Below are 25503 nucleotides of genomic sequence, written 5' to 3'. Positions count from 1 at the left end.
CGAATCTCGTCTCTCAGACGGGGTGTCTGCCCACTCCCGGCTTTGCAAATACCATGCTACTGGAGGCCTCATGCTTCCTCGCTGGGGAGGGCGGTGGGAACCGGATCCAGGCGGGTATCTTAAAGGGTAACAGTTGTTCTCAGCGTCTGCCCTCAATGAGCCGGTACCCGTAGAAGGAGGGAGATGGGGCAGCGTGGGGAAGCGAAATCTCTCCCGGCCTGAAAATCCAGTGTGGAGAGGCGAGCTCTATAAATAGCCTCTCCTCTGAGTTAGCGACAGGTTCTTACTAGGGGTGTGGACAACCCAGGAGACTCCAGGTCGGGGCTCCCCGGAGACAGAAGCAGGGGTTTCAGAAATTGGCAGTTGAGCAGAACTGTTTGAACGAGGGAATCAGAGGTCTCTACGCTGGAGAATAAACTTTACGGTGTTCTTTGGCTAAGAGGCAGCCCAAGCTGAGACTTAAATAGAGCTTCCAGGAGGGTCTGAAGCTGGGGCCGCCAGCTGTGCCTTTGGGGATTGGCGGTTCCTGGTGGTAAGTGAGGCCAACGGCAGGGTGGAGCTCGGTGGACTGGCCCGCCCGTGCCTGTCTGCAGGGCAAGTGATGCTTGGGGCCAGCCCGTGGCCGCCCAGCCCAGGAAGGCAGCCTCCTGAGTTGCCCGAGGGGAAGTCAGACACCCACACCCCCCGCTTGCAGGTATTGGCATCTGATTATAAAATGTTCTCCTTAACCGTTTTGCGGGCCGTGCTTGTGGTCCGGTTGAACTGTTCACAGTCCATTCTAGGAAGTGGATGAGGACGCAGGGGGTTTGAGGCCCAGCCGTCCTCTGCACCCAGCGGCCCTCACGATTGCCCCTCAGAGGCCAGTTCCGGGCTTGGCACCAGCACCGAGCATCACAGAAACATTTTACCTTATCTCAGTAACAGCTGCTGGCATTGGCGAGCCGTCACCTGGACTGGGCCCCGTGGCCGCAGGTGGCGGCATCGTCGTCTTCTGTCCTTCAGTTGCTCTCTGAGGGCGATGCCCTCTTACTGGTCCCATTTGGACGAGGAGGTGGTGGGGTTCCAAGAGCGCCAGTCATTTACTCAGCAAGTGGCGGTGCCAGGATTCAGACCCCGGTCCGCGGGGCAAAGACCGAAGCAGAGAAAAGACATAAATGTCCCAAGAGACGAAGAGTTGCGTGGCGACATTAGGCTGGATGCACGAAGCTTGGAAGAGGTTACTCAGGCCCCTAAATGTTAGGGAGGAGCAATCTAGGGTGAGCGAACGGACCCGAGCTGGGGAGCCGGAGGCGTTGTTCTCTGGGGCTGGCATGGCAGGTGACAGCTTCGTCCTTACGACTGCCAGTAGCACCAGCCACAATGCGAAGAGGTTAACACCTCTGCAGGGCGTGTTCTGTGGCCCTAAGTCCTTTACACGTATGTGTATTAACTTACTTGGTCTTCATGACAACCCTGTGAAATACGTGCTGTTAGTACCCCTACTACACAGGTGAGAAAACCGAGGCCCAGAGAGGTTAGGTAAGCTGGCCAGGGTCACCCAGCCAGTACCTGGAGGAGGCAGGATTGGAACCCAGGCCTCTGGCTCTCGGCCTCCTGCTCTGACCGCCTGCACTGCACACGCCTCAGAGTTCTTTTCTCTCTCCATCCTGCAGACGGTGGCTGAGTGTGTCCTCTATTACTACCTGACCAAGAAGAATGAGAACTACAAGAGCCTGGTGAGGCGCAGCTACCGGCGCCGCGGCAAGGGCCAGGTGAGGAGGGGGCGGGGCGGGCTCCCGGGCGGGCTCCCGGCCTGCTCGGGGGCAGCGTGCGGTGACATCTTCTCGTGTTTCTCAGCAGCGGGTCCCTCAGTTTGGGCCCCTTCCGTGGCAGCTGGGAGACCCTCTCTGGGGGGTGTTGCTCCTATCCTAGCAGCAGAGAAGAGACCTGGGAGAAATGGCCGCTTCCACCCTCAGCCTGGAAAATTCTAGAACTCCAGGCTTGGTGACCCTGTCACCATCCCTGTGGTGGATTAGGGTCGCATCCCCAGAGCAAGGGCCGGGCTTCCAGGATGACTTGGGCTGGTCTACAAACTTAACATTTAAAATTTAGAAAGAATTTTTGGTGTTTTGGCGTAATGCGTATGTGAAAGAAAAAAACAGCCAGTACTTTAGAGTGCCGTTTTTCAGACATCAGTGCTTCAGATATGACTGAAGGATGATTTAGGTTAGAGCAGGACTTGGCAAACTATGGCTCACGGGTGAGTCCAGCCTGCCACCTGTTTTTGTGAATAAAGTTTTATTGGCACCCGGCCATGCCCATTCGTTGACATATTACTGTGGCAGCTTTTCTGTTACAACAGCAGAGTTGGGTAGTCCTGACAGAAACTGCAAAGCCTGACATATTCACTATCTGGTCCTTTATAGAAAAAGTCTGCTGACCTCTGAGTTAGACGAAAAGGGAATTCGTTTAAAAAAAGATTCTGTAAATTATGTTAAAGATGAAGGGGGTCAGTGGCACACATTTTAAAGGGGGCTCGCGAGTGTTTTGGTGTTGGGGAGATGGAGGGAAGGGGAGGGATTTGTTTCACGTCCAGGCTGTTAAGAATCAGCCCAGAACAGATGCTGGGACTACGGGGGTGAGAGGGGGAGTGGGCTTGTGCTGCAGGCGGAGGGATGCGGGCCGGAAGCTGCAGAAGCTCTGGGCACTGCTGTTAGATGCCGGACTGGAGGGGATCGAGGCAGGCCCTTCCCTGGGGCCTCTGGCGTGGGGGACCGGACGGGGGAAAGGGACGAAGGCCGGGATTAGCATGTGCTGGGAGGACAGGACACAGAGGTTCTCTTAGGTGGGTGGTCCCTGTCATTGGCGTCTTCCAGCCCAGACCCCCACCCCTACCCCAGGGCCACCGTCTTCCCTTCCCGAGGCTGGAGAGAGCCGGACCCTGAGAGCATCAAGTCCAGCCATCACCCGTGGGGTCCCAGTGTCCCCTGTGAAACCGTCACTCTATGATCAAGCCCCATAGCCTACGATGGGTTGGTCCACGCAGCTTCCTAGCCTGCATCCCGTGTCTCCTTTCTTGCTTTCTGGGAACTTTGCTTCAGGAGTACAGACCCACTTTTCTGTTGGCTAAGCCACATATAATTAAGGAAGCAAATCTGCTGACGGGAGAGTAAACCCCTCACTGCATTCTGCATGTCAGGCCAAGGTGATTGAGACTGAGCATTGGTTGTCATTGGCCTGGATCATTGAAGGGTGGCTGCGTTTGGTTTGTGGATAGGGTTTTCCTCTAGTTTTGTGCAGCCACCGTTGGCCAGCCTGCTCGCCCATCTAACAGATGTGTAAAACCAAGGCCTACTGGCTTGGCGCTATTCAGTTGTAAAGACCTAGCTGTGGCGTGTTAGAAGTTGAAGCGCATTTAGGAATTTGTCTAGACCGAGATGCAGAAACTCAAATGCCGGGGCAGGGAGCATAAATGTGTCAGCATAAGAGGCAGTGAGGAGGGCGTGGCGTGGACTGTGGCAAAATAAAGGGGGAGATAAAGGCCTCTAGACTGATCTTAAAAACGTTGTCAGCTGTTTGTCGAGCATCTCCTGTGTGCCAGTTCTCTTGCTCGTCTTCCCAGTGCCTCCCGACTCCCTGCCTTCGTGGGGGCCCTGTGGGTGGGCTCATGAGGGCCTTGCTGGTGGCTGGGCTGGGGGCTCTGGAGATGAAAGGGTTCTGAGTCAGATGGGAAGAGATTGGGCCATTCTCACCCTGTGCTGAGAGCCACATTTGTGTGGAGGGAGGCAAAGACTGTGTGCTGACGTCATTTAGGGAGGGGCTATCTCCAGATGAGTCCTGGGGAGTGGGGGGGCCGTTGGTGCCCCCTGCCCCTGGTCCTGGCTGCCATGCCTCCCACTTCACGGTGTTAATGCCTTGCTAGCTGACTCATCTGCCCGTCAGACATTTGTGTGCTGACACAGGGGACTCTGCTCGTTGTCTAGACCAGGTGTACACAGGTGGTTCCGAGTCAGCATGTCGGTGGTCTGCCTGAGAGGCTCCATCGAGTAAGGGACCCCAAAGATGAGGTTGAGGAACGCCTCTTGGGAGGACGAGGACAGAGGTGAGGGTGTCCTGGGCAGAGGGAACAGCAGGTGGAAAAGCGCCAGGACACGAGAGAGTGCACAGTACCCTTAGAGTCTTAGGAGCAGGGGTCTCAATACCTTCCAGGGTCTTACATGAATGAAGGGATGGAGAATCCATAGGAGGCAATAGGGAGTGGTGAGGCCCAGGGCTAACTAGAGAGCTTGTGCCTCATATCAGCTCCAGCTGACTCTTGACTACCTGGCCCTGTATTACCAGATCGGATTTTTGATGATGAGCTGGAGATAGGGAATTATATGAAGTTGCCTGACTTTTAAATCTTAGGTCGCGTAGGAACCAGTAACGACGAAGCACCGGACAGGCTGGGCAGCTCACATTTGCTCTCGAAATCTGTCCTCAGCCCTCAGTATAAGTCCTCTGGGCTGGAGTATGGTAAGGCTGAGGGAAGAGGTAGGGAGAGGATTATGTGACTAGGGACAGAGTCCAGGGAGTGTTTTATAGCAGAGGAGAAGCGTTGGCTTCGTATTTTCATCTGAGCTGTCCTGGGTCAGCTGTGGCGTCCACAATGCTGAGAGACGTGGGGCTTGTCTGGTGAGGTTTAACGATCGGCTCAAGCTGGCGTCTCAGGCTGGGGCTCCCAGGATGGAGCAGGGATGCCTCTGTGCCCTGCCTCTTGCAGAAGGAGAGAAGAAGGCAGGGCACGAGGCCCCTGTCTCCTTGGGAGATGGGACGTATCTTTGGGGCTCTCCCCTCCCTCTCATCGGCTGTGGCTGCGAAGAGGTGCCATGTGGCCCGGGCCCTGCTGGGGACGGAAATAAACGCGTAAACCCTGGAAGGACTCCTGTACCAGGCAGATCCGCTGCCCTCACCACCGCCTGCCAGCCCTGTTCATACATATGGAATAAGTGGGTCAACCCAAGTGTTGACTTTGTGGCCGTAACTCTTCCCTCTGCCCCGTGACAGCAAAGTAAACGGCAGACGCACCAACCCCGCAGCCCCTCTTGGTAGTTCAAGGTGCAGTTGCTGCAGCGGGCCTGCTGTGATAAAACCTGTGATCCTGCTGATAAATCTCCCAGTGAGACGGGTAGGGGTTCCCCAGCCTGGCACGGAGTGGGTGTGGGTGTATGTGCTTGGGCGCCTACACGTGGATGGACGGATGGGCACCGGCGGTGGCGGCCCCCCGTGGGCTGATACTGCGAGCAGATGGCGGTCGGGCGTGAGGCAGGCAGAGACCCTCTGCTCTGTGAAGCCGGAAAAGCCAGGTGGGAATGAGCCTGGAGAGCGATCCACCGTTGGGGGGGGGAGCAGTCAGCCTCGGAGGCATAGCAGGCGCCCAGGTGACAGCTCTGCTGTCCCATCCTTGTGTCCGATCCATCCTTGGCCCGCCTCTGGCAGCTCAGAACCCTGGGACAGGCTGTGATCCTCATGTGGTTCCCGTGGCTCCGGCCACACCGAGGCTGAGAATGGCCACACGGCACCGCTCAGCTTGTCAGCCCAACAGATGCCCCTCGGATGGGCCCCTCCCGCTTCACTTCTCTAAGGTTGACCCCCACTCACCTCCACAGAGGCGTCGGATGCACGATATTGTGTGGTCATGCAGCGGACAATTATTGAGTGCCTACTGCATGCCAGGGCTGTAAAGCTTCTCCTTGAGAGCTGCACGAGACCACGATCCTTCAGGAAGCTAGAGAGAGGGTGTCAGCCGAGCCCAGCTGTCTCGGCGTCTCACAGCCCGTCCCGATTAAGAGCCTCTGAGGTAGACGTGAGGTGGGACTTCCGAGGTGTCAGCGAGCGGGGCCCTTCTCCAGGCTGCCGCCTTGTAGAAGGTGCATTTCCTGAGTTGGCTGGACACGGCCCAGGGCCAGAGACAGAGGGGTACCCACCTGCCACCAGCACCCCTCCCCTGGTCATTCCTGCCATGGTGATGAGGGGAGGCTGTCTCGGGCTCCAGGCTCAAACCCCCAAGTCTGGGGAGGAGGGGAACCCACGGTGGGAAGTTATTCTCCCCAGGTCGTAGGCCTTCTACCTTCTCCCGATACCACCATCCACTCCAGATTGGCCCTGGCCAGTGTCCTTGGGCTGTGCCCTCCTGGGGTCCAGGGAGGGACGTGTCTCAGGCTGAGTTATGGACCCTGAGATGGAGCTGGCGTCCAGCTGAAGTTCTTGAACTTTCACCACGAGGATTTGTGAAAACACAGACTGCTGGGTGGCGCCCCTCAGTGGGGCTTGAGAATCTGCATTTCTAACAAGTGCCCTGGCAGTATTGCTGCCGAACCTCGGCCTTAGGGGTGTTTACTGGGGAGTCCCCACCTGCCAAGGAAGGGGAGGGAAGGGAGCAGAGTAGCAGAAGGGGCAATCGAGGCAGGGCACAGGCTCAACGGCAGCCTGGACCAACCCTGGGGGCGGTGCTCTGGCACTGGAATGGCCCTTCCCAGGTGGGCAGAGGGGGCCAGGTCTTAGCCCAGGGGCCACAGAGGCTGAGGGCGTTCGTAGCGGCTGAGGCCCCTTCTAGAAAGGGACCTGGCCAGTCCATCCTGGGGACGAATCCTGCATGTTTGCATGTTTGCAAACTCCACTCTACGGCAGTCCTGACCTGCCCCAGTGCTTAAGCAGAGTGGGCAGCAAGATGTCACCTCGTGTGTTCGGGTGACACACGCCCCGTCGCGGCCTCACCACACCCTGTGCTGAGCCCCTTGTTCGTCATTGCTGTGGTTGCCTTTCGAAAGCATGGATGATTAGGAAAGGGGATATAAAATTCCTGCATGAAAAGCGTCGGCCGTCTGATGTGTCTGGTCTCAGACCCTCGATGACCCGAGAGGGCAAGGCCGCCCTGGCGTCCTCTGTGCTGCTGCCTGGCCCTGCCGTGGCTGGGACACGTGTTGGCCATTTGGAGTGTCAGGATGCCCTTCTTGTTTAAGAGGGGATGCCACCCACTTTCCAGAAGCTTCCCCGTATTCTGACAGAGGGAGACGCAGGAATTCTAGCCCCCTCACGCCCACCCCCTGCCAGCCGTGCACACCTGGGCTTCGGCAGGAGGGGGCCGAGCCCTCACCTCCTGGACCCCAGCCCCCGAGATCCGGCTGTGAGTGGCTGGTGAGCGTGTGGGTGGTGCCCCAGCGCCCTCTCCTCGAGGTGAATCACCGGCTGAGCCGGGGGCCAGCTTGGAGCACCGGTGACGGCACAGCAGTTTATAGTTCATGATTCATGGATGGAGGGGCCACATTATCCCAGCTAATTGCAGCACTGGAACCCAGGAATGCTGCGGTCAGAAGTCGGCTTAACTATGCAAACTGTCGGGGAACCGAGGCTGTGAGGCCAGCACGGCCCAGGCAGCACGGCCCAGCTCCGCAGCAGTGACCGGGGGTGGCCACGTGGCCCTCCTGGCGATGGGGGGGCCATGCTGCGGAGGGGGCTGTCCCTGAGGGTGAGTGCCCCTGCTTCCATCCCCCAGGGTGATGCGGCCGCAGAGGGGAGGGGTCCCAGCTGGGAGCTGCGCCGGTTGGGGTCTCCTCCTCGAGGCCACATGGGCTGTCTTCTCTTCCCACGGAGATGGGCACGGGGACAGGGCGCCCAGCCTCCCACTCCTGGGGGGTCATGGGGGAAGTCCAGGGAGGTGGGGCCTGCTCCTCCCCCACCTCTGGCCTGCAGGCCCCCTTCCCCCATCTCTCCTGCAGGCCCCCTTCCCCCCATCCATCCTGTCTCTGTCTGTGTCCCCCGCACCCACCCTCCTTCATCTTCCCTCCCCTCCCCCGCCCCCCCCCCCGCTCCCTGTCGAGGGACAGGTGACCTTGTTCCCAGTTGCTCTGTACTCCAGAGACTCCCGCGCCTCAGGCAGCTTGCACAGGGGACAGCGTGACCGGAAGGCATTCCAGGCCAGGGCTGGCCAAGTGCAGCCCCCGGGGGGAGGGGCAGCCACCGTGCAGTCAGTGCCGGTTCCCAGACCCTGGCCGCCCCCCTGGGCCGGTGAAATCTACGGAGGGGCCGCGTAGCAGGCCCCAGACTGGGCTGAGCTTGTCCCTGCCTGCTGGGTGAGCGCGAGCGTGCTTGCCCCAAACCGCCACCCCGGCCGGGTGGGCCTCCAGCTTGGGGGTCAGTTGGACTTTCCCGGGCCGCCCAGGCCTGAGGGAGGCAGCCGCTTCCGCTCCGCTGGGGACGGGATTGTGTCCAGATTTAGGGCTCCAGCAAGCAGATGTCCCTGATTCCCTGCCCAGTTTTGTGCTAAGTGGGCAGGGACCTATGGGAGGCTCGTCTAGGCCCACAGTCTCCCAGACACATCCCGGGGGACGCAGTTCTCAGGAAGGCCAGGCCCCAGGGACCCAGCAAGCTGGGCTGCCGTTTTGGGAGACGAGAGACACGGCCTTCTCATGGGCTGTGATGCAGTGGCGGGGGAGACCCAGCTCCCCGTCGGCACCGTCTGAGGCGCACCACACCAAAGGGACAGGAGGACGTGGAAAATGTGAGTGTGAATCAGTCAGACCCCAGGAGGCGAGAGGCTGTGTGGGGCTGACAGACCTCCCATCCAAGCGTTTCGAGCTCGGCTGCCAAGAATCAGGAAATAGTTACCAGAAGAGCAGCATTCGTGTGGCCTGGGCCAGCTCCGGCCACAACAGGAGGGGGCCCCGGGGGAGGGCAGGCGGTGACCAAGTTCCAGTCTGTTTTGTCCTTCCATCGCAACGTCACCATTCTAGGTGATGCCCCAGTGAACAGGACAGACGAGGTCCCCAGAGCTGTCACGTCCACGTGGGAGACGGACAGTGCACAAGTAAATTAGCGTGGTTCTTTCAGGTGGTAGCAACGGTTACAGACGGTAAGCTGCGGTCAGGAGGCGGTTGACAGGAGAGAGGGCAGCTTTTAGGGAGCAGACTCTGAAGGCTTCTCGGAGGAGGGATCCTTTGGGCTCCGACCTCAGCGATAAGAAGGAACTGGTCAGGCAGAGCTGGAGGGAGAGTCTCCCAGGCAGAGGACACAGTGAGTGCAAAGGCCCTGAGGCAGGAACAAGTGTGGCATCTTGCAGGAGGAGAAGGTGGGGATTAGGGAGGTAGGTGAGGTGGGCAGGGGGTAGATCGCCCAGCCTTGTGCCGTGGACCACTGATTTTATTCCAAGGAGCGGGACAGGATCTACTGACAGTAAAACAGAGCCTTAGCTGCCTCAAGCAGCCATCTCCTTGCAGGCAGAACAGACGTCACAGGCGAGGGTGCTGAACGTTGCTCAGGTTCTGGGGACACGTCTGTGTGCAGTGGAGCGCTGGTGAGTGTCTAACAGCCAGCTTTCAGGGGGCGAAGCCCCGACTGTAGCGCGTGCCAATTACCATGGTGTAAATGCTCCCATCATGCTGATTCCAAGCTACCCGCTGAACGTGGAATTGGGAAGGGGGCGTGCATAGCGCCTCGGGGGACGGGACCGTATCCTACTTGTGCCGTGTGGATGCAGTGGCATACGAGAGCACAGATAACAGCCAAATGGAGTCAAGTAATTGGGAAGGGATGCATTTTGAGTACTTAACTACCATTGTTTTTATGATAATTTCTTTAATTGTAAAGTTGTGCGTTTCCATTTTTAATAATGGCTGTTTTTAACAACTAACCTGCAAAATTCATGGAAACTGAAGTCTGCACTCGTGAGCTGGTACGCGCTGGCCCAACACACCTGTATCTGTGTGTCTTATAAAGGACTCCCTTCACGGGCCAAGGCGGCATCCCCTGCCTGCCTTTTCCTTCCAGGAAGACACGTGAACTGGATCAGAATGGTGGGGGCCGAATGTCAGGGAGGGGCTGCCAGCAACAGAAAACTCTTGTGTCTTGGTCCTGACCCCTGACCCCACTCCTCCCACCAACCTTGGGCTCCTGCGATCTCCCTTCCCCCACTGCCAAGAGATAGGGTGTCTCGAGGGCAGCCCCCACCTGGATTTGCTCACTGGAGGCACTTGGCACGTAGTACATGCTCAGCAGAGTGTTTGTTGAATGAATGAGTGAGATTGTGCCGCAGTCGGTGTTGATGGGTGTCAGGAAGGTCTCATCAGGCATTTAGAGGACCCGTCGTCATCTGAGCACTAAACCTCACCAGCTCCTCCCTGGATGGTTGGTACCACCTTTTCACTGGACTCTCTCCTCTCCTTCCTGGAACCAATGGTCACCCCTTGACCCGCTGCCACGTCGCCCTAAAACACGGCATGGAACACATCAATCCTGCCCACCCTCCACCTTCTGACAAAAGCCCTCAGTGGCTGTGCACAGCTGTCAGGGCACCTCCCGCATTTCTGAGCACGGGCGTTAAAGCCAGTCCAGCTCTGCAGCCAAGTCCAGTATGTCATTCTCTAAGGACCGTGGGCGATTTCACGTCGGCATGCTTTTGCCTGAAGAAGTCCCCTCCCTGAAACGTCCCCTCTCATCCTTCTCCGCCAAAAGCCTTTGGAAGTTCAGCTCGGAGGCCTCCTACCTCATCCCCGCTGGTCAGGACGAATCACTGTCACACCTGCCATGTGCCGGGCCTTTTTAAAGTTTTCTTGTCCCTGCAACCTCCATCGGTCCTGTCCTAGCTCCGGAAGGTCGGGGACTGTATTTTCTGTGAGCGTGCTTGTGGAGGGAATGAACAGTTTGGCTTAAACGGGGGTGAAGAGGGGCCTGTGATTCCCCAGGGTGAGAGACAGAGCACCTGCCTGTAGGATCTTGCTAGGAAATGCTGTGTGACCTTCGGCGGGTTAACCCCTCTGTGTCTTTGTATGCTCTTCTATAAAACAGAGATAATGCCAGTGTTGTTGGGAGGATTTTATTAACTGCAGGTATCAAATGAGGAGGAGAAAGCCTCGTCACATGTTCGTGGTACTTCATCAGCATTTGTTGTTTTTATTCATATCATTTTCTGCACGGCTCCCAGCCAGTCTGGGGCTTCAGCACAGAGCACGCTCAGTCTGTCCAGCACTCAGCGCTCCGGAAGTAGGGGTCCCTCGGGGATTTGAACTGATGGCTCTGGCTAACCATAGATCCGGGCAGGTTTTCCTCAGAGCTGTGCTGTGGTTTGGGAGGGACGTTCACGACCGAGCACTGGGCACGAAGCCCATTGTCGGTGTGACCGATGGCATGTCTGGAAAGCAAAGGTGAACCTCATCCTGAGCTCCGGAATCATTTGAGACGGTGGAGTCTGGCTTCTGGTTCTTCTCCCGTGTCCACAGGCATCCGCTCTGCCCGTGGCAGGGGTCCTGGACGTGTTTTGTGAAACAGGGACCCCCGGAAGCCTTGCTCCTCACGCTGTCGTCCGGCAACCAACAGTATCTGGCGTCCCTGGGAGCTACCTAGAAATAGAGGGTCTCAGGCCTGCCCCAGACCCACGGAGTGGGAATCTGCATTTTCCCAATATCCCCAGGTGGTTCGTGTGTGCATTTCAGCTTGAACAGTGCTAGTCGGTAGCAGAGGTGGGCACACTATGGCCTGCAGGCCAAATCTGGCCCCCCACCTGTGTTTGTAAACGGTTTTGTTGGCGTGTAGCCATGCTCACTTGTTTACACTTTGGCTGTTTTCAAGCTACAAACGGCAGAGTCAGTTGTTGCAAAAGAGACCGATGGACCGATGGCCCTAAAGGGTCTACCATCTAGCTCTTACAGAAAGTTGGCTGGCTCCTTGTCTTATGCTCTGGTCGTCAAACCTGGCCGCCCATGGCAATAACCTGGGAACTAAACACGCTGATTCCGGCCTCTCACCCTGAGATTCTGATGCGACTGGTGTGGGTGGGTCCTGGGCGTCGGGACTTCCCAGAGCTCCTCAGGTGATCTGTGTGTGCAGTTGTGAGAACAGTGGCTTTAAATTGCCCATGCAACCCAGCAAGTGCCGTTCTGCGATCCGCGACGGGCCTGAGATCAGCAGCGGAGCCCTAGTACGTGTGAATCGTCCCTGAGTTAGCCGTCGCTGTATCTGCTGTCCTCTGACGTCGAAGGCTTTCGGGGACAGAGGCGGCTGACCGGGGCCTGGCAGTTGGACCTCCCTCTCGCGCCGTCAATCTCCCAGAGTGAGCGGAGCATCCCCACGACAGCCGCTCACCTCCTGTGCCCACCAGGAGGCCAGGCAGGTGGTCACCATTATGCCTGACGGTCCCTCCCAGTGGAAACCACGTTTAAGACCAGGACTGACCTGGGGTTTCTCCCTTTCATCCTTTTCCACTCGCATCACTCAGCTCGGGGCACACGGACACCTCTCCAGAGGGAGGTGGAGTTCAGGTCCCAGGAAACCGGGAGCCCGTCCATGGGGTTCTGTGCCACGGCTCCAGGGTGGCTCTGAAGTCGCCGCACCCGCTTCTCCCAGAGGGTGAGGTGTGGGAGTCGCCTGCCCCTGCCCTGGAGTGTCCGGGAGAAGAAGGTCACGGGGTCTGACACTGGGATCGCGCACCTGGGTGGGACGCAACCGACGGGAATAATGACCAGGTTCTAGAGCTGACTAGGTCTTTGGACCCTCCTCACGAGACTGGGCGGAGGCAGGTGGAGGGGATGGAGATGGCAGGAGGGAGAGAGGCCTGGGTGTAACCAGGGTCAACTCAGGCTCTGGGTTTGAATCCTGGCGTTGCCGTTTCCCAGCTTTGGCAGTGCCTCAGTTTCCTCTTCTGTAAAATGGGAGCAAGATGGGGGTTGGTAAAGGAGATGAGGGAGTACATAGAACATGTGCCCGGCACATGGCACTTGGAGCTTTTTTATTATTAATGCTGTGAAGTGGGTGATTATTCAGGGGAGGGGGTCGTTATGGGCTGGCCCAGGCCCAGATCGGGACTCGAGGAATCTTGCAAGGGGGACAGGGTAGGCTAGGCAGAAAGGGGCAGGGATCCCCAGAGCGCCCCCATCTGAGGCCCCAGATGCTGACCAGGGTGTGGAGTTGGGTGAGACTCTCAGCGGGGCCTTGGGGACGACAAGATCACACCCGCTCCCCACTCTGAGACCCCCTTTTCCCTCGCTCTGAGATGGTGCAGCTTTGCCAGTCTGAACCTCAGTTTCTTCCTCTGCAGAACGGGAGCAGTGATCACTGCCCTTTTCCACCTGAGGCAGGCTAAGGGCAGTAAGTGGAATAGTATTGATATTTGCAAGGCGCTCGGCGTGCTGTGGGGGCGGAGCAGCCCCCCTGGACGACCCCCAGGTCACTGTTACTGCTGGTTTTTTCATCTTTGCCTTTATCCTCAGGACTGCAGAGGGGCTGGGAGCAGCTGGTCAATAGACTGTGCACAGCACAGTGTCGGGCGTGTAGGAAGCTCTTGGGAAATGCTGGCATCTTCCGCAGTGGGGCTTCTTGAGGATTTGGAGGGGGACGGCGGCAGGAAGGCCCTGGGCAGGAGGGCGCAGGTGCAGACTCGCTGGGCAGCAGCCCTGGTCAGCCGTGCTGGCCGTGCCGGGGGCAGACAGTGGCCTGCTTGGCGGCCCAAGGATGAGATTCCAGGGGGCCTGGAGACCCCACCAGCCTGGACCCGGGGACCAATAACAGCTGCTCCAGGAGGGAAGCCTGGAGACGGCTGCTGGGAGGGACAGCAGGTAAAGCTTTGGAGTGAGGCTGCAGCCCAGCTGGGGGTTCTTGGCACCAACGGTGGTCTTAGGAGACGTCACGCTCCCTGCCGTTGGAAAGCCCCGGCCCTGCCCTTTCTGGCCCTGGGTGTGCAGAAGCCGGGCATGTCTCACTGGTGGCCACAGCAGCCATGCCGAGCAGCCCCCTGGGAGGGGGAACCCTCCTCAGTCGGCTGTGCCATCTCCCCCGGCTCTGGGTCCTGGTCCCTGGTCCCCCTCGTCTACTCCGCCCCAGCTACCATCTGCGGGGCCAGCTCCAGCAGAGGCTCCACATGTCAGGGGTGAGAGGCGGCCACAGCTCCCTGGCTATTGGAAGTATAGTGTTTCAGGGTTTGGGGTGGTGGTGAGGGACAGGCTAGTTCAAGGACACTGGGCCACGCGTCGGGAATTGACAGCAACATAGCAGGGGGTAGAGGGAGGCTGTTCCCCCCCTCCAGCCCCTCCTCTTACAGAATAGAGAGAAGGGGGCAGACCTGAGCCAGGAGGTTCCGGGGTGGACACTGCTGCAGCCTCGGGAAGCCCACGGTTGCCCGTGAATGTGCAGGCCCCCGCTGTGTGCCCCGGCGTCCACAGAATGCCTGTAGCTGGCCTCTGTGTTCAGCCACATCGTGAGCCATAAATTAAAGCTACAGAGAGGGGCAGGGGGGGATTGGTGGTGGTGAGGTCACAGGCCAGGGCAGCCTGTGCCAGGGACTGGCTTGCGTTCCTGGTGTGGAGGAAAGATGGGGAGAAAGGGAACCGGGAACCCTCGAACCCCACCCTTACTTTCCCCGTGGGCTTTGGTTTCTTTCTCCTTGGTTGGAGAATTGGTGTGACCACGCCCCTCGGTACACACTGAAAGGCTTTGCGGCGTGTTTGTTTTCATTTCACTTGGCTCATCTTTTCCAAGGGATGGAAAGATGGTCTGGTTTGGCAGCTGCCCGCAATGAGGACTTCGGGGTGGCCAAGAGAATCAGTGTGTGCCTTAAGAGAAATCAGGCTGGACAGAAAGGGTGACGGTGTGGGGAGGAGCTCCCACTCCCCCCCCCCCCTCGGTGAGGGCAGTGTCAGCAGCCTGGTGCCAGCACCTGTCCCCGCCCACTTGGGAAGGAGATGAAAGGAACAGGCCTGCGGGGGTTGGGGGAGGGTGGCTGGTTTTGCTGTGAGCCCCTTTGATCTCTCCTGTCCAGCGGGGCCTGCTCTTTTCCCCTCTGAGGGCTGACTGACGTGAGAGGAAGAACAGGCCCACGGCAGCAAAAGTGGACCCTCATCATAGCAGCAACCATCCTCACACGGGCCCCCGGAGACTGGGGACAACACTTCCATCTGCCCATTTTACAGACGTGGAGACTGAGGCTTAGAGAGATGGCCTGAGCTTTGTCAGGGGCAGGCAGGCTGGGGCGTCAGGGTGTGACCCAGGTTTCCCCACGTTCACCGTGCTCTTGCCTGAAGCTGACCAGGGCCCCCTCCCTCCTGCCTTGGGGGCTTCCGCCCCACGTAAATACTGGTGCTAGATGCCAGCTCTGTAAGGGGCCTCTCATTTCAGCTTCCCCGCCCCTGGCTGAGGGGTCGGCACGATTTCAGGGGGAAGAATCAGAGCACAGAGAGGTCAAGACCCTCATCCAAGGTCACACAGTCACCAAGTGAAAGAGGCCAGGCGTCTGACACTAGCACTTTCTATACCTCACCCCGTGACTCCTGCCTCCCCGCAGTGCCCGGGGGTTTCTGCCCAGCTCACACCACGGGAGGGTGCTGGGTTCCCAGCCAAGCTCAGCCCAGGTGCGGAGGCTCACCTGTCTCACTGTTTTCCTCTCCCCCGCCCCCGCCCCCGCCCTCCCCTGGGGCCCGGCAGCAGCAGCAGATGCCCCGCAGCGGCCAGGAGGAGAAGGAGGACAAGGAGAAGGAGAAGGAGGCCGAGAAGGAGGACGAGAAGCCGGACGTGGAGGATGGCAAGGAGGAGCTGATCAAGTAAGGCCGGCGGCCGCCCGGCAGGGGCCCGGCCGCGACCCCCGGGTCGGGGGGGCATGAACGGGGCCGTGGACAGCCCCCTGGAAGGGTGTGCGCGGAGGTGGCATCTACAGATCGCCTGCCTCGAAGGGAGGCACTTTGTGCTCCGCCTGTGCCCGACAGCCCCCCTTCCGGAAGCCCGCTCTTCTCTCCTCCCGCCCGCCCGCCCTTTCTTTCTCGAAGCCTCTGGAGACCTCAGAGACTGAGAGCTCATTTGAGCTCCACTCCTGAGCGAATAAATCCAGGCAGTGACTCTGGAACCCCTTGCCTCCTCCCTCCTCGGCCGAGTCTCCTGAGATGCTGGGGGCGGGAGGGGGGGTCAGAGGCGCTCGCCGCTCACCGAAGGAAGGACTAGGTATGCAGGCAGGCGGCGGGCCTCACCTTTAGAATGATCGCTGTCGGTGTGAGTTCTTGCAGATCAAGGCACAGCCTCGCCTCGGGGTGGGGGGGCCCCCCCACCGGCAGCCTCCCGTGCCTGCCAGGGGCGGGAGCACAGCCAGCTGGAGATTCACTCCGAGGAAGGGGGGGCAGTGGGCACGGCTTAGCGCCAGGTACCTGGAGTGGGCTCAGGAATGTGGCTTCTGAGAGCATCTGGCTTGTTACCCCTTGTCTCCCAGACGCTCCTGCGAGGCCCTTCAGGAAGATGAATGGAAGGCGGAGGTGATAAATCTGAGAAGCCCCACAGTAAAGTCTCCTGAGTCGGCTTCTGAGAAAGTCCCAGCCCCAGTTATTGAGGTCACATGCTCCCCACACGCCTGGCTCGGCCTGCATAAGACCGGCAGGAAACTTTCCTCTTGCGTTTTCTGCAGGACACAGTGGTCCGTGATAATACGGAACGCAAAGTCAGTGTCGTTTACAGGGCCCCTTGGGGGATGTCTCCTCTTTGGGGAGTTAAAGTGGCCTGAAGATTGTACCAGCCTGCACCCCCCCCCCCATGCCGTTAATCCAGTAATCTTGCAGACAGAGAGCAGAGAGCATCTCTGTTTGGTGAATAAAATGGTCTTGCAGATAGCCACCAGCCCACACCCCTACTTGGTGAATAAAATAGCCAGTCGGTTAACTCCCAGCCCACATCCCTGTTAGGAGAGTAAAGCAGACAACAGCTACCAGTTCACACCTCCCTTTTCATAACTAAGATGGCATTGCAGACTGCTACCAGCCAGCCCTCGCCCCAAGCTTTTTCCCTCTTTCCTACCCTCTGATTAGTAGAAAGTCGCTGGCAGCCAGCACTCATCTTGCTAAGGAAAAGCACGTCTCTTGAAACTGCCACCTAGGTTCCCGGCACTGGTGAAACCATCCCTGTCTCTCCTCCCTGGCCTTTAGGGAGAAGACAGATGACACCTCTGGGGAAGACAACGATGAGAAGGAGGCAGTGGCCTCCAAAGGCCGCAAAACCGCCAACAGCCAGGGAAGACGCAAAGGCCGCATCACCCGCTCAATGGCCAATGAGGCCAACAGTGAGGAGGCCATCACCCCGCAGCAGAGCGCCGAGCTGGGTGAGTCTCGGGCTGGAGAAGGGGCGCCGCAAGCACAGCAGGCTCAGAATCCCAGCGCTAGCTGCACACTCGCTGTGTGACCTGGGGCAAGTTCCTTAACCTCTCTGTGCTTCAGTGGCCTCGTCGGCACTGCGGTTGCCCGTAATGCCTGTAACCGTGGGGTGAGCGTTTTAGTGACTTTGTGTGTAGGAAGGGCCTAGAACAGCGCCTGGAGCATGGGAAAGTCTCACTGGCTGTCAGCCGTGATTATTCCAGAGCTGGAGAGTTCACATAAAATTCCAGATCACCAATTTGGTTTTGTTTTTCACTCAGAAAATCTGGCCTTGGGACTTCCCTGGTGGTCCAGTGGTTAGGCCTCTGCTCTTTCAGTGCCAAGGGCCTGGGTTCAATCCCTGGTCGGGGAGCTAAGATCCCGCAAGCCACCGAAAAACCACCCCTTTTTGCGGGATCTTAGTTCCCTGACCAGGGATTGAACCCATGCCCCCTGCAGTGGAAGTGTGGAGTCTTAACCACTGGACCACCAGGGAATTCCCTGTACCTTCATTTCTGTGGGCCTCAGTTTCTCCTTCTGCTCAGTGGGTGCCCACCCCCAGGTGCTCTGAGCCTCACGCCCTACCCCAAGGGGGGAAACAAAAGAGAGAAGAATTGAGTAGCAGTTCCCAAGTTCGGCCACAGGGGGGCAGCCGGTGTGTGCTTGCTGTCTGTAGCGTTTTGGCCGTTTGGGGCCTGCCCTCCGGCATGTGCGGGAACCCGGACCCGTGGCCTGAGTGTTCAGGCTGAGGCCCCAGCCACCTGGATGGCTTCCCGGGATGGGAGTTGATGGAGGTGATGTTCCCTGTCTCACAGACGCCCGCCTCGTCCACACCCAGGGTTCGTGCCAGGCACCTCTTCCTTCTCCCCGTGGGAGGTCATTGGTACCCATTTCATACATGGGCTGTTTGAACCTTAGAGAAGGGATGTTGCCTCTGTAAAGTCCCAGTCAGTTGGGGTTCAAAGCCAGCCCGCTGGCCACAAACCCCGTGCAGCTCCTGTGGGCTGGTGCTGGAGTGCCTGGAGACCCAGGGCAGGAGGGTTCCCTTCAGGAGGGGAGGCACTGGCACACCTGACTTCCGGGGAAGCTCTCCCGGACCCCAGGCTGACGCTGGGGCCGGATGGTGGAGTGGAAAACACAACCCCAGGCCCTCTGATGGGCACTTCCCATCCCAGGCTCCACTTCCACAGCCTGCCTCTGGGGGTGCCGTGGGAGGGAAGGGGAAAGCTGGCCATGGTAGCAGGGGGCGGGGAAGCTGCCCGAACTTCCCTGTGATGGTCAGCGGCCTCTACCAAGTGCATACTCTGTGCCTAGCGCGGTTCCAGGCACTGAGTCCGTGACGCTGACGTCCCTCACGCTCGCCGCCCTCGCGACATCTTAAGCGACTTTCAGGGAAGAACAAGGGCTCACGTGTAGGGGAACTTGGAGGAGAGGCTCAGAAACAGCCATAGCAGACACTCGGCTAACTCCCCCGACTCCAAGGCAGCTGTGTTCCTTCTCAGTAACACGAGCAGCCCCATCCTCGTACCGCATGAGTCAGGGGAGAATAGAGTAATCACCCTGTAGAGCAGGGCCCTCCCGCAGGGGACAGGTGGCCATGTCTGGAACCGTTTTTGATTGTCCCAGTTGGAGTGGGGGATCCTGGCACCTAATGGGTAGAGGCCAGGGATGCTGCTCCACACCCGCAATGCCCAGGGCAGCCCTCACGACAGAGGGTCACCCGGCCCCAGTGGGTCCATGCGCAGATGAGGTCCCTGCCCATCACGTCCCTCCTCCTCTCCCGCCGCCTTCATGTGGTCACCAGGCTCCCAGCCGAGTGCATACAGAGGCAGCTCAGGGTCCAGGCCCTGGATCGCCTCAGCGTTCCCCTCTGTAAAACAGGTGCCTGCACACCCTCCACCCAGCAGGCACCCCGAGTAGCCAGAGGCAGAGAAAGTGCCCCGCTCCAGGCTGCTGCCAACACGCTGTGTCTTCCTTTCCAGCTTCCATGGAGATGAACGAGAGTTCTCGCTGGACCGAAGAAGAGATGGAAACAGCCAAGAAAGGTGAGGGATTTCTGGCTGCTCTAATCGCCCTCGATGGGCATCCGGGTCCTGCAGCTTGTGTGGTGGGGAGGAGGTTGACCTGTGCCCTTAAACGGGGCTGTGGTGTGGTCTGCAGTGGGTGTTCTCAGATTGGCCATGTCTCCTCGGAGCCTCAGTTTTGTCCTCCAGAAAATGGGTCTGTGTGGCCATGTTGTCGGTGTACGGCTTCCGTGACCACTGGGGCCAGCATATCATGGTGTTGCAGACTGAGTGGCGGCAGAGCACCCGGGTGCCTTGGGAGGTGCAGAGCCTGCTGGTGGCCACCGCGGCGGGGTCACGGGGTCAAGCTGTTCCCCTTCGCTGCGCCGTCTCCCTGCGCTGTGGTGCTGACGCCGCGTTCTCTGTAGAAGCCACCAGCACATTCATTGTTCATTGGAGCCAGAATGGCTGGGCCCTTGGCTTCCTGGCTCAGTGACCAATCTCTGGGTCTCAGTTTCCCCATCTGTGAAAGAGAGGGGCATCCGGGTTGGCCAAGAGAAGCCAGAGGTAACAGGCACTAAGCGTCCCAAGGATGGCCCGGCACTGTCGGGGCTACGTCGGTGTCGATCCCCCGGCCCCCATCTCTGGGAGATGCTCTAGCTGCCCCTCCCTCTCCTGTGCCCAGGGCAGGGGCCGTCAGACTAGCTCAGCGCCGGCAGGAAGGCCAAGGCTGAGGTGGCATCTGAGCCCCCTTTTGCCTGCTTGCTCTCATTCATCTTGACCCCAGCCCTGAGAGGTGAGTCTTGTTTCCGGCCGTTTTGTGGACGAGGGAGTGAGGGGCAGAGGCCGAGGATGGCCCGGTCCTGGAGCTGGTGACCTGGGCCTCCCAGCTCTTGTCCCCAAGGTCCTGCTGAGGCCCCGCTGCTGAGGTGCAGCTCCTTTGTGCCCAGAGCTCCAGGTCATGACTCAGGGACGGAGCAAATGGCCTTTCTAATGAAGGACCCAGGTGCACAGGGACAGTTGTGTGCGAGGACAGCTGGGCCCGGAGGCTGAGACCTTGGACCATGGGCTGCCTGCCCTGCCCACCCCCTCCCCTCCCTCTGCCCCGGGAGAGGGTGCCTGGGGGCCTGAGCGTCTGGTCCTGGTATTTCAGAAACTGACCAGGAGCAGCCCCAGACCTGATCAGGCCCCCTACCGGGGACCGAGCCCTTCCCCTCAGGGCTCCTGCCCGGGCACGCTGTCCCTTGGAGGCTCCAGACCTCCTTCCTCCAAGCTCCCAGGCCTCTGGTGAGGCCGGCCTGGAGGAAGGGCCGGGCTGGACCCTCAGCCTCATTCAGAAGAGGAGGAGCTGCCTTGGTTCCTCTCGCAGGTGAGGCCCTATTTTCAGCGTCTCAGGAGCACCAACGGGGGCCTGTGCGCATGGTCTCTGGCTGCCGGGGGTCAGTGGGTGCTGTCAGCCCCCCAAGGGGGCCACGCTGTCCTTTTCTTCTGTCTTCTGTGTCTACTTTGTGGTTTTTGGTATGGATTGCACCATGGGGTGCAAAAGAGGCTTTATTTGAAAATGTGTGATGTTTTTTCCCCCCTTTAATTTTGGTGAGATACGTATAATGTAAAAACCTACCATTTTAATGATTTTAAACTGGACAATTCAGTGGCATTAAGTGCATTCATGGCGTTGTGCAGCGATCACCTCTCTCTTGCCCCAGAACCTTCTGCCACCCCAAACGGTGACCTCGTACCCATTAGCAGTCATTCCCCATTCTCCCCAAGCCCTGCCCACCTCTGGTGCCCACTAGTCCGCTTTCTGTCTCTATGGATTTGCCTGTTTAGGACGTCGGCGTGAATTGAATCACATGGCATATGCCCCCTTGTGTCTGGCCTCTCTCAGCATCATGTTGTTGAGGTCCATCCATGTCGTAGCCTGTGTCAGCACCTCATTCCTTTTTATGGCTGAGTTGTATTCCTCCGCGTGGACAGAGGAGTTCTATTTATCCATTCATCCATTGCTTGATGGACACTTGGGTTGTTTCCACCTCTTGGCTATTGTGAGTAATGCTGTTGTGAACATTTGTATAGAATTGCATGGTTTTTTTAACCACACGTGAGACCCTGGGATCTCAGCCACCGGCAGTGATATTGCCCGGGGACCCACCCACCAGGGCCGTGAGGGGCTCCACGTGCATGTCCCAGGGCTACCAGCCTGTGCTGTGTCTTCTGTCGTCATGGCAGCCCCATCCCCAGCTCCTTCCCAGTTGCCCGGGAACCGGGAGTCGGCTGAGTCAGAGGCTGCCCTCTCTCTTCCTTTGGGAGACGGCTGGGGATGACTCACCGGCTGGGACGGGAGTGTGCCCCACCGTCTCAAGGTTGAATCCTCAGTGGCGGCAGCGAGCTCATCCTGGGTCCTGCCTGTGGAGACGGCAGCGTGCGAGTCCCCCCGGGGACCGTGCACGCCGAGGCCCTGCTCAGTGACATTTGTGATAATGTGATGAGTGCCAGTGTGCTTGTCCGCCGTGAATTATAGCAATCTGGACGATTACCGCTCAGGGTGGCTGCTAATGGCTGCCTGTTCCAGGCGGCGGGAGGGGATCGGGGCCGGGAGGCAGGTGCTGGCAGCCCCCAGGACTCCTTCTCCACAGTGGGCGGGGGTGGAGAGGCTAGGAATGTTCCAGTGCCCCCGGCCCTCAGAAACCCAGGAAGGTACCCAAAACCCAGCTGTGCCCGAGACAGATGGTACCCACCCATCCTCCTACCCATTTACATCGACCCAGTGCCTCACCCTGTGCAGGGCAGGGGTACCCAGAGATGAGCCAACCCTGGTCCCTCCCTCAGGGAGCCCAGGAAGTGAGCAGCCAGGTGTCCCCAGGGCCTTGGGACCACTGAGCCTGCCCCAGGCATCCCAGGAGACTTCCAGGAGCCAGGCCTAGAAGGATGAGCTGCAGAGGGTCCCCCGTCCCCGGAGAGAAACTGGACCTCAGCCTCTGGACCTTTTAGCTCTGTGACCTCAGGCAAGCTAGTCAACCTCTCTGTGCCTCAGTTTCCTCATCTGTACAATGGGAATTAGAGTATCACCCACTGTATGAGTTTCCTGGGGCTGCCGTAACAAGGTACAAACTTAGTGGCTTAAAAACAACAGAAATGTATTCTCCCCCAGTTCTGGAGACCGTGAGTCCGAAATCAAGGTGTCGGCAGGGCTGGGTTCCCTCTGAGGGCTCCAGAGGAGGGTCCTGCCTCTCCTCCTCCAGCCTCTGCTGTTGCTGGCAATCCTTGGCGCTTCTTGGCTTCTAGACATTCCAATCCCTGCCTGCATCGTACATGGCTGTCTTCCCTCTGTGTGTCTCTGTCCAAATTTTCCTCTTCTTATAAGGACCCACCCTAATCTAGCATGACCTCATCTTAACTCGATCACATCTATAAAGACTTTTTTTCCAAATAAGGTCACATTCACAGGTTACAGGTGGGTGGACATGAAATTTGGCGGCGGGTGGGGAACACTGTTTAATCCAGGACAACCACCTGTGTGGGGTTTTGGTGAAAGAAAACAGAAGCGCTTACAGGGGTGGTGACTTAGACACACTGAGTTCCCTGTCACTGTTTGTAATGATAACCAACTCCTCAGCCTTGTGACCCTGGCCCATCCCTGTCTTGGCCTCATTTTCCCTCGTCCTCCAAAATGAGGCTGGGATGCCATCACCGAGGGGCATTATAAGAGTGGCATGAGCCATATTCGTGCAGTCCTTGGCATACAGTACGTGCTCAGAAGTGGCAGGCCTGCAGTTCAGCACAGACTCTGGAGCCTTTCTTCCTGGGTTTGAGTCCCAGCTCTGTCCCTTGTGGGTGTGTGACGCTGACCAGTGCCTGCGCTTCCCGGGGCCGCAGGGAAGGGGCTGGAGGTGAGCGACCTGCTGAGCAAGCATAGAATGACATTTGGAGGCGGTTTCACAGCGCTGGGGAAGGGTCCTTGGGCTGACACCCAAAGCACGGAATAACATTAAGTAACACTGTCAAGTACTTGTCGGTACGCCTGGGTACCAGGTACAGCTAAGGGCGTTATGTGTATCAAGTCACTTCATCCCCACTCACCTTATGAGGCAGATGCTATGACTAGTTTCCTTATCCAGATGATGAAATTGAGACCGAGAGAGGTTAAGTGAGCTGCCCAAGGTCACACAGCTGTTAATTGGTGGAGCTGGGATTTGAACTCACGCACTCTAGTTACAGAATGGGAATGGGGCTGGTGTGAGGTTTGGATGAGTGGGTCCATGGGCCTGGCTACTATTAATCAGATAACGAGAGAGGGAAGGGCCTCCCAGCAAAGGAATAGCATGTGCAAAGGCCCTGTGGCAAGGGCAGCGTGGTCAAGTAAGAAGCTAGTAAAACCCAGAGAACGAGAGGAAGAGAGGCAAAGAATGGAGAGGCCGTCGGGAGGGCCACCCCTCACCCCCCGGCCTTACCAGCTGTGGGATAGAGTTTGGCTGTTACTCTGAGAGCATGGGGAAGACCATTGCATGGGGAGGTGTGGGACAGGGGACAGGATGGCTGCAGGGTTCCAGGTTGGCAGGTGGGCACCTGCTCCTTCCTTTGTGCTTGGAGTGAGGGCTGCCTGTCCTGGGGCTCCTACCAAGTGAGCACTGAGCATGTGCAGGGCAGCCTCAGGGAGCTGGCTGCCTGCCCTCGGGCCCAGCGCCATGCTGGGCAGGCACTAGGCTGGGATGTGAGGCTCTAGTTCCCCTGGGAAAGGTCAGCCTGGCCTGGCTTGCAGTCTCGACCCAGCTGTGTGGGAGGCCCAGGGCTCTGCTGGCAGCTCCTACTGGTCTCCAGCCCCCTTCTCTGGTGGACAGGGAACCAGCTTTGGAGGGGGCAGGGAAGCCCCCAGGCACACCATTCCAGACCAGAAATAGGCACTGGCCCAGCTCCTGGCCACCAGCCCCTCCCTGGCCTCGAGTGGCCTGCCTGGTGAGGAGGGAGAAGGCGAGGTGTGCGGCCCCAGAGTAGGGTGCTGCAGGGACCAGGATCTGGTGGCCCCATGCAAGGCCTGTCGGGCCGGATGGAGCCCAGGTGGACCCCGAACTCTCCCCCAGTAACTTCAGGCTGTCTCTGCCTGCAGGGGGACCGAGGGAGAAACCACGAATTGCTTTGCACCTCCAAAACGCTTGTTGTGCACACTGGCTGGTTTAATTAGTTTTCACGGATGAAGAGTCTGAGGCTTGGGGAGGGGAGGTGTGAGTCTGTGAGTCCCCAGCCTTGGAACTTGGAAATGTGGGGCCTACCATCCACGTGTCTATCATCAAAGCCTCATGCCGTCCTCACTGCAGGGACCAAGGGAGAGCGATGGCCTCTGTGCTTGGACAGCCGTGCACCTGCCCACCGGCGCTCACGACGGGCGGCATGGCGCTGTGGTTAGCGCACAGGGCTGGAGGCTGATGCACCAGGGGTGCTGGGTCACTTCTGAGTACAGGCATCAGGGAGGGCCCAGCAGGAGACGGGGCCAGCGCCTGGAGCGGGGACTGAGGACAGTTGATGTACAGGAGCGGGGCGGCCTTAAAGGTTGTCAGAAGGGACCCTGCAGCATCCCGGGGCTGGCATCAGTGGGGAGCTGTCGCCATCTCCGGCTGGAGAGAGACTGCTGAGCTTTGTCTTGGGTGCGCGCTCTCCCGACCTGGATGCTTCTGACGTGTGGGAAACAGGCCACTGTGATGGCTCAGAAGGAGGAGAGAGTCGGGGTTTCTGCATGAGCGCGGGGGACAGCCAGACACCAGGGCAAGCTCCAGGCCACTCTCTTGTTCCTTGTCAGCACCCTGGAAGGTAAAGTCAAGCATCTCCCAGCCCACCTGCACTCCCAGGGGCAAAATCCACACGTGGGCGTTCCAGTTGGTGCTTCCTCAGGGAAAGAGCCCCCTGGTAGGTTACACAGCAGTGATGATGTCTGTTACCACGTGGTGGCTGCTGGCTGGTTCCAGCATTTTGCACGAATGATATTACTTAATCCTCCCAAGGGACCCTCAAGGCGAGTTCTCCATATTTGCGAACGCACATGTGCGTGCACACACACACACATGTACACACACACGTGCACACACACACGCACAACATGCACACACATGCACACGCACACGTGCACACGCACACACGCCTTGTGCTTCACAGATGGGAAGACTGAGGCCCAAGGGGGCAGTGAGCTGGGGCTTGCCCAGCAAATAACATAGAGCTCCTTGGTCCTGGGAGCAAACCACTTGGCTGTGCTCTATGGGAAAACTTGACATTGAACACATAACATGGCATTTTTCCTACAGTGGTAGGGTGTCGGGTCGCACACAGGTGATTTTTTTTTTTCATCTTAATAGGTGGTCATGTATTGGGAGATCATTGGCTTTGATCGTGTATTGGGAGATCATTGG

At 58.6% G+C, this 25503-nt stretch overlaps 1 protein-coding gene across 32 annotated transcripts in view; it reads left to right on the top strand.

Annotated features, from left to right (window-relative positions):
* The window catches only part of NCOR2 (nuclear receptor corepressor 2), a 223482-nt gene that overhangs the window by 135089 nt on the left and 62890 nt on the right, over positions 1-25503 (top strand). For 30 of the 32 annotated variants that reach the window (XM_029221371.1, XM_029221524.1, XM_029221430.1 and 27 more), the window contains 4 exons: positions 1653-1751; positions 15424-15539; positions 16902-17074; positions 19088-19150. In XM_029221371.1, coding sequence (XP_029077204.1) covers positions 1653-1751; positions 15424-15539; positions 16902-17074; positions 19088-19150 — 451 coding nt within the window. The remainder of the gene's footprint in view (positions 1-1652; positions 1752-15423; positions 15540-16901; positions 17075-19087; positions 19151-25503) is intronic. The other 2 variants (XM_029221462.1, XM_029221437.1) reach the window with 1 other exon arrangement.

This window comes from Monodon monoceros, unplaced genomic scaffold (genome assembly GCF_005190385.1).
Source record: "Monodon monoceros isolate NGI ecotype Baffin Bay Population unplaced genomic scaffold, NGI_Narwhal_1 Super_Scaffold_1, whole genome shotgun sequence".
Taxonomy (NCBI): Eukaryota; Metazoa; Chordata; class Mammalia; order Artiodactyla; family Monodontidae; genus Monodon; species Monodon monoceros.
Note: the sequence above shows the minus strand (reverse complement) of the source record. Positions and strands in the feature narration are given on the sequence as shown.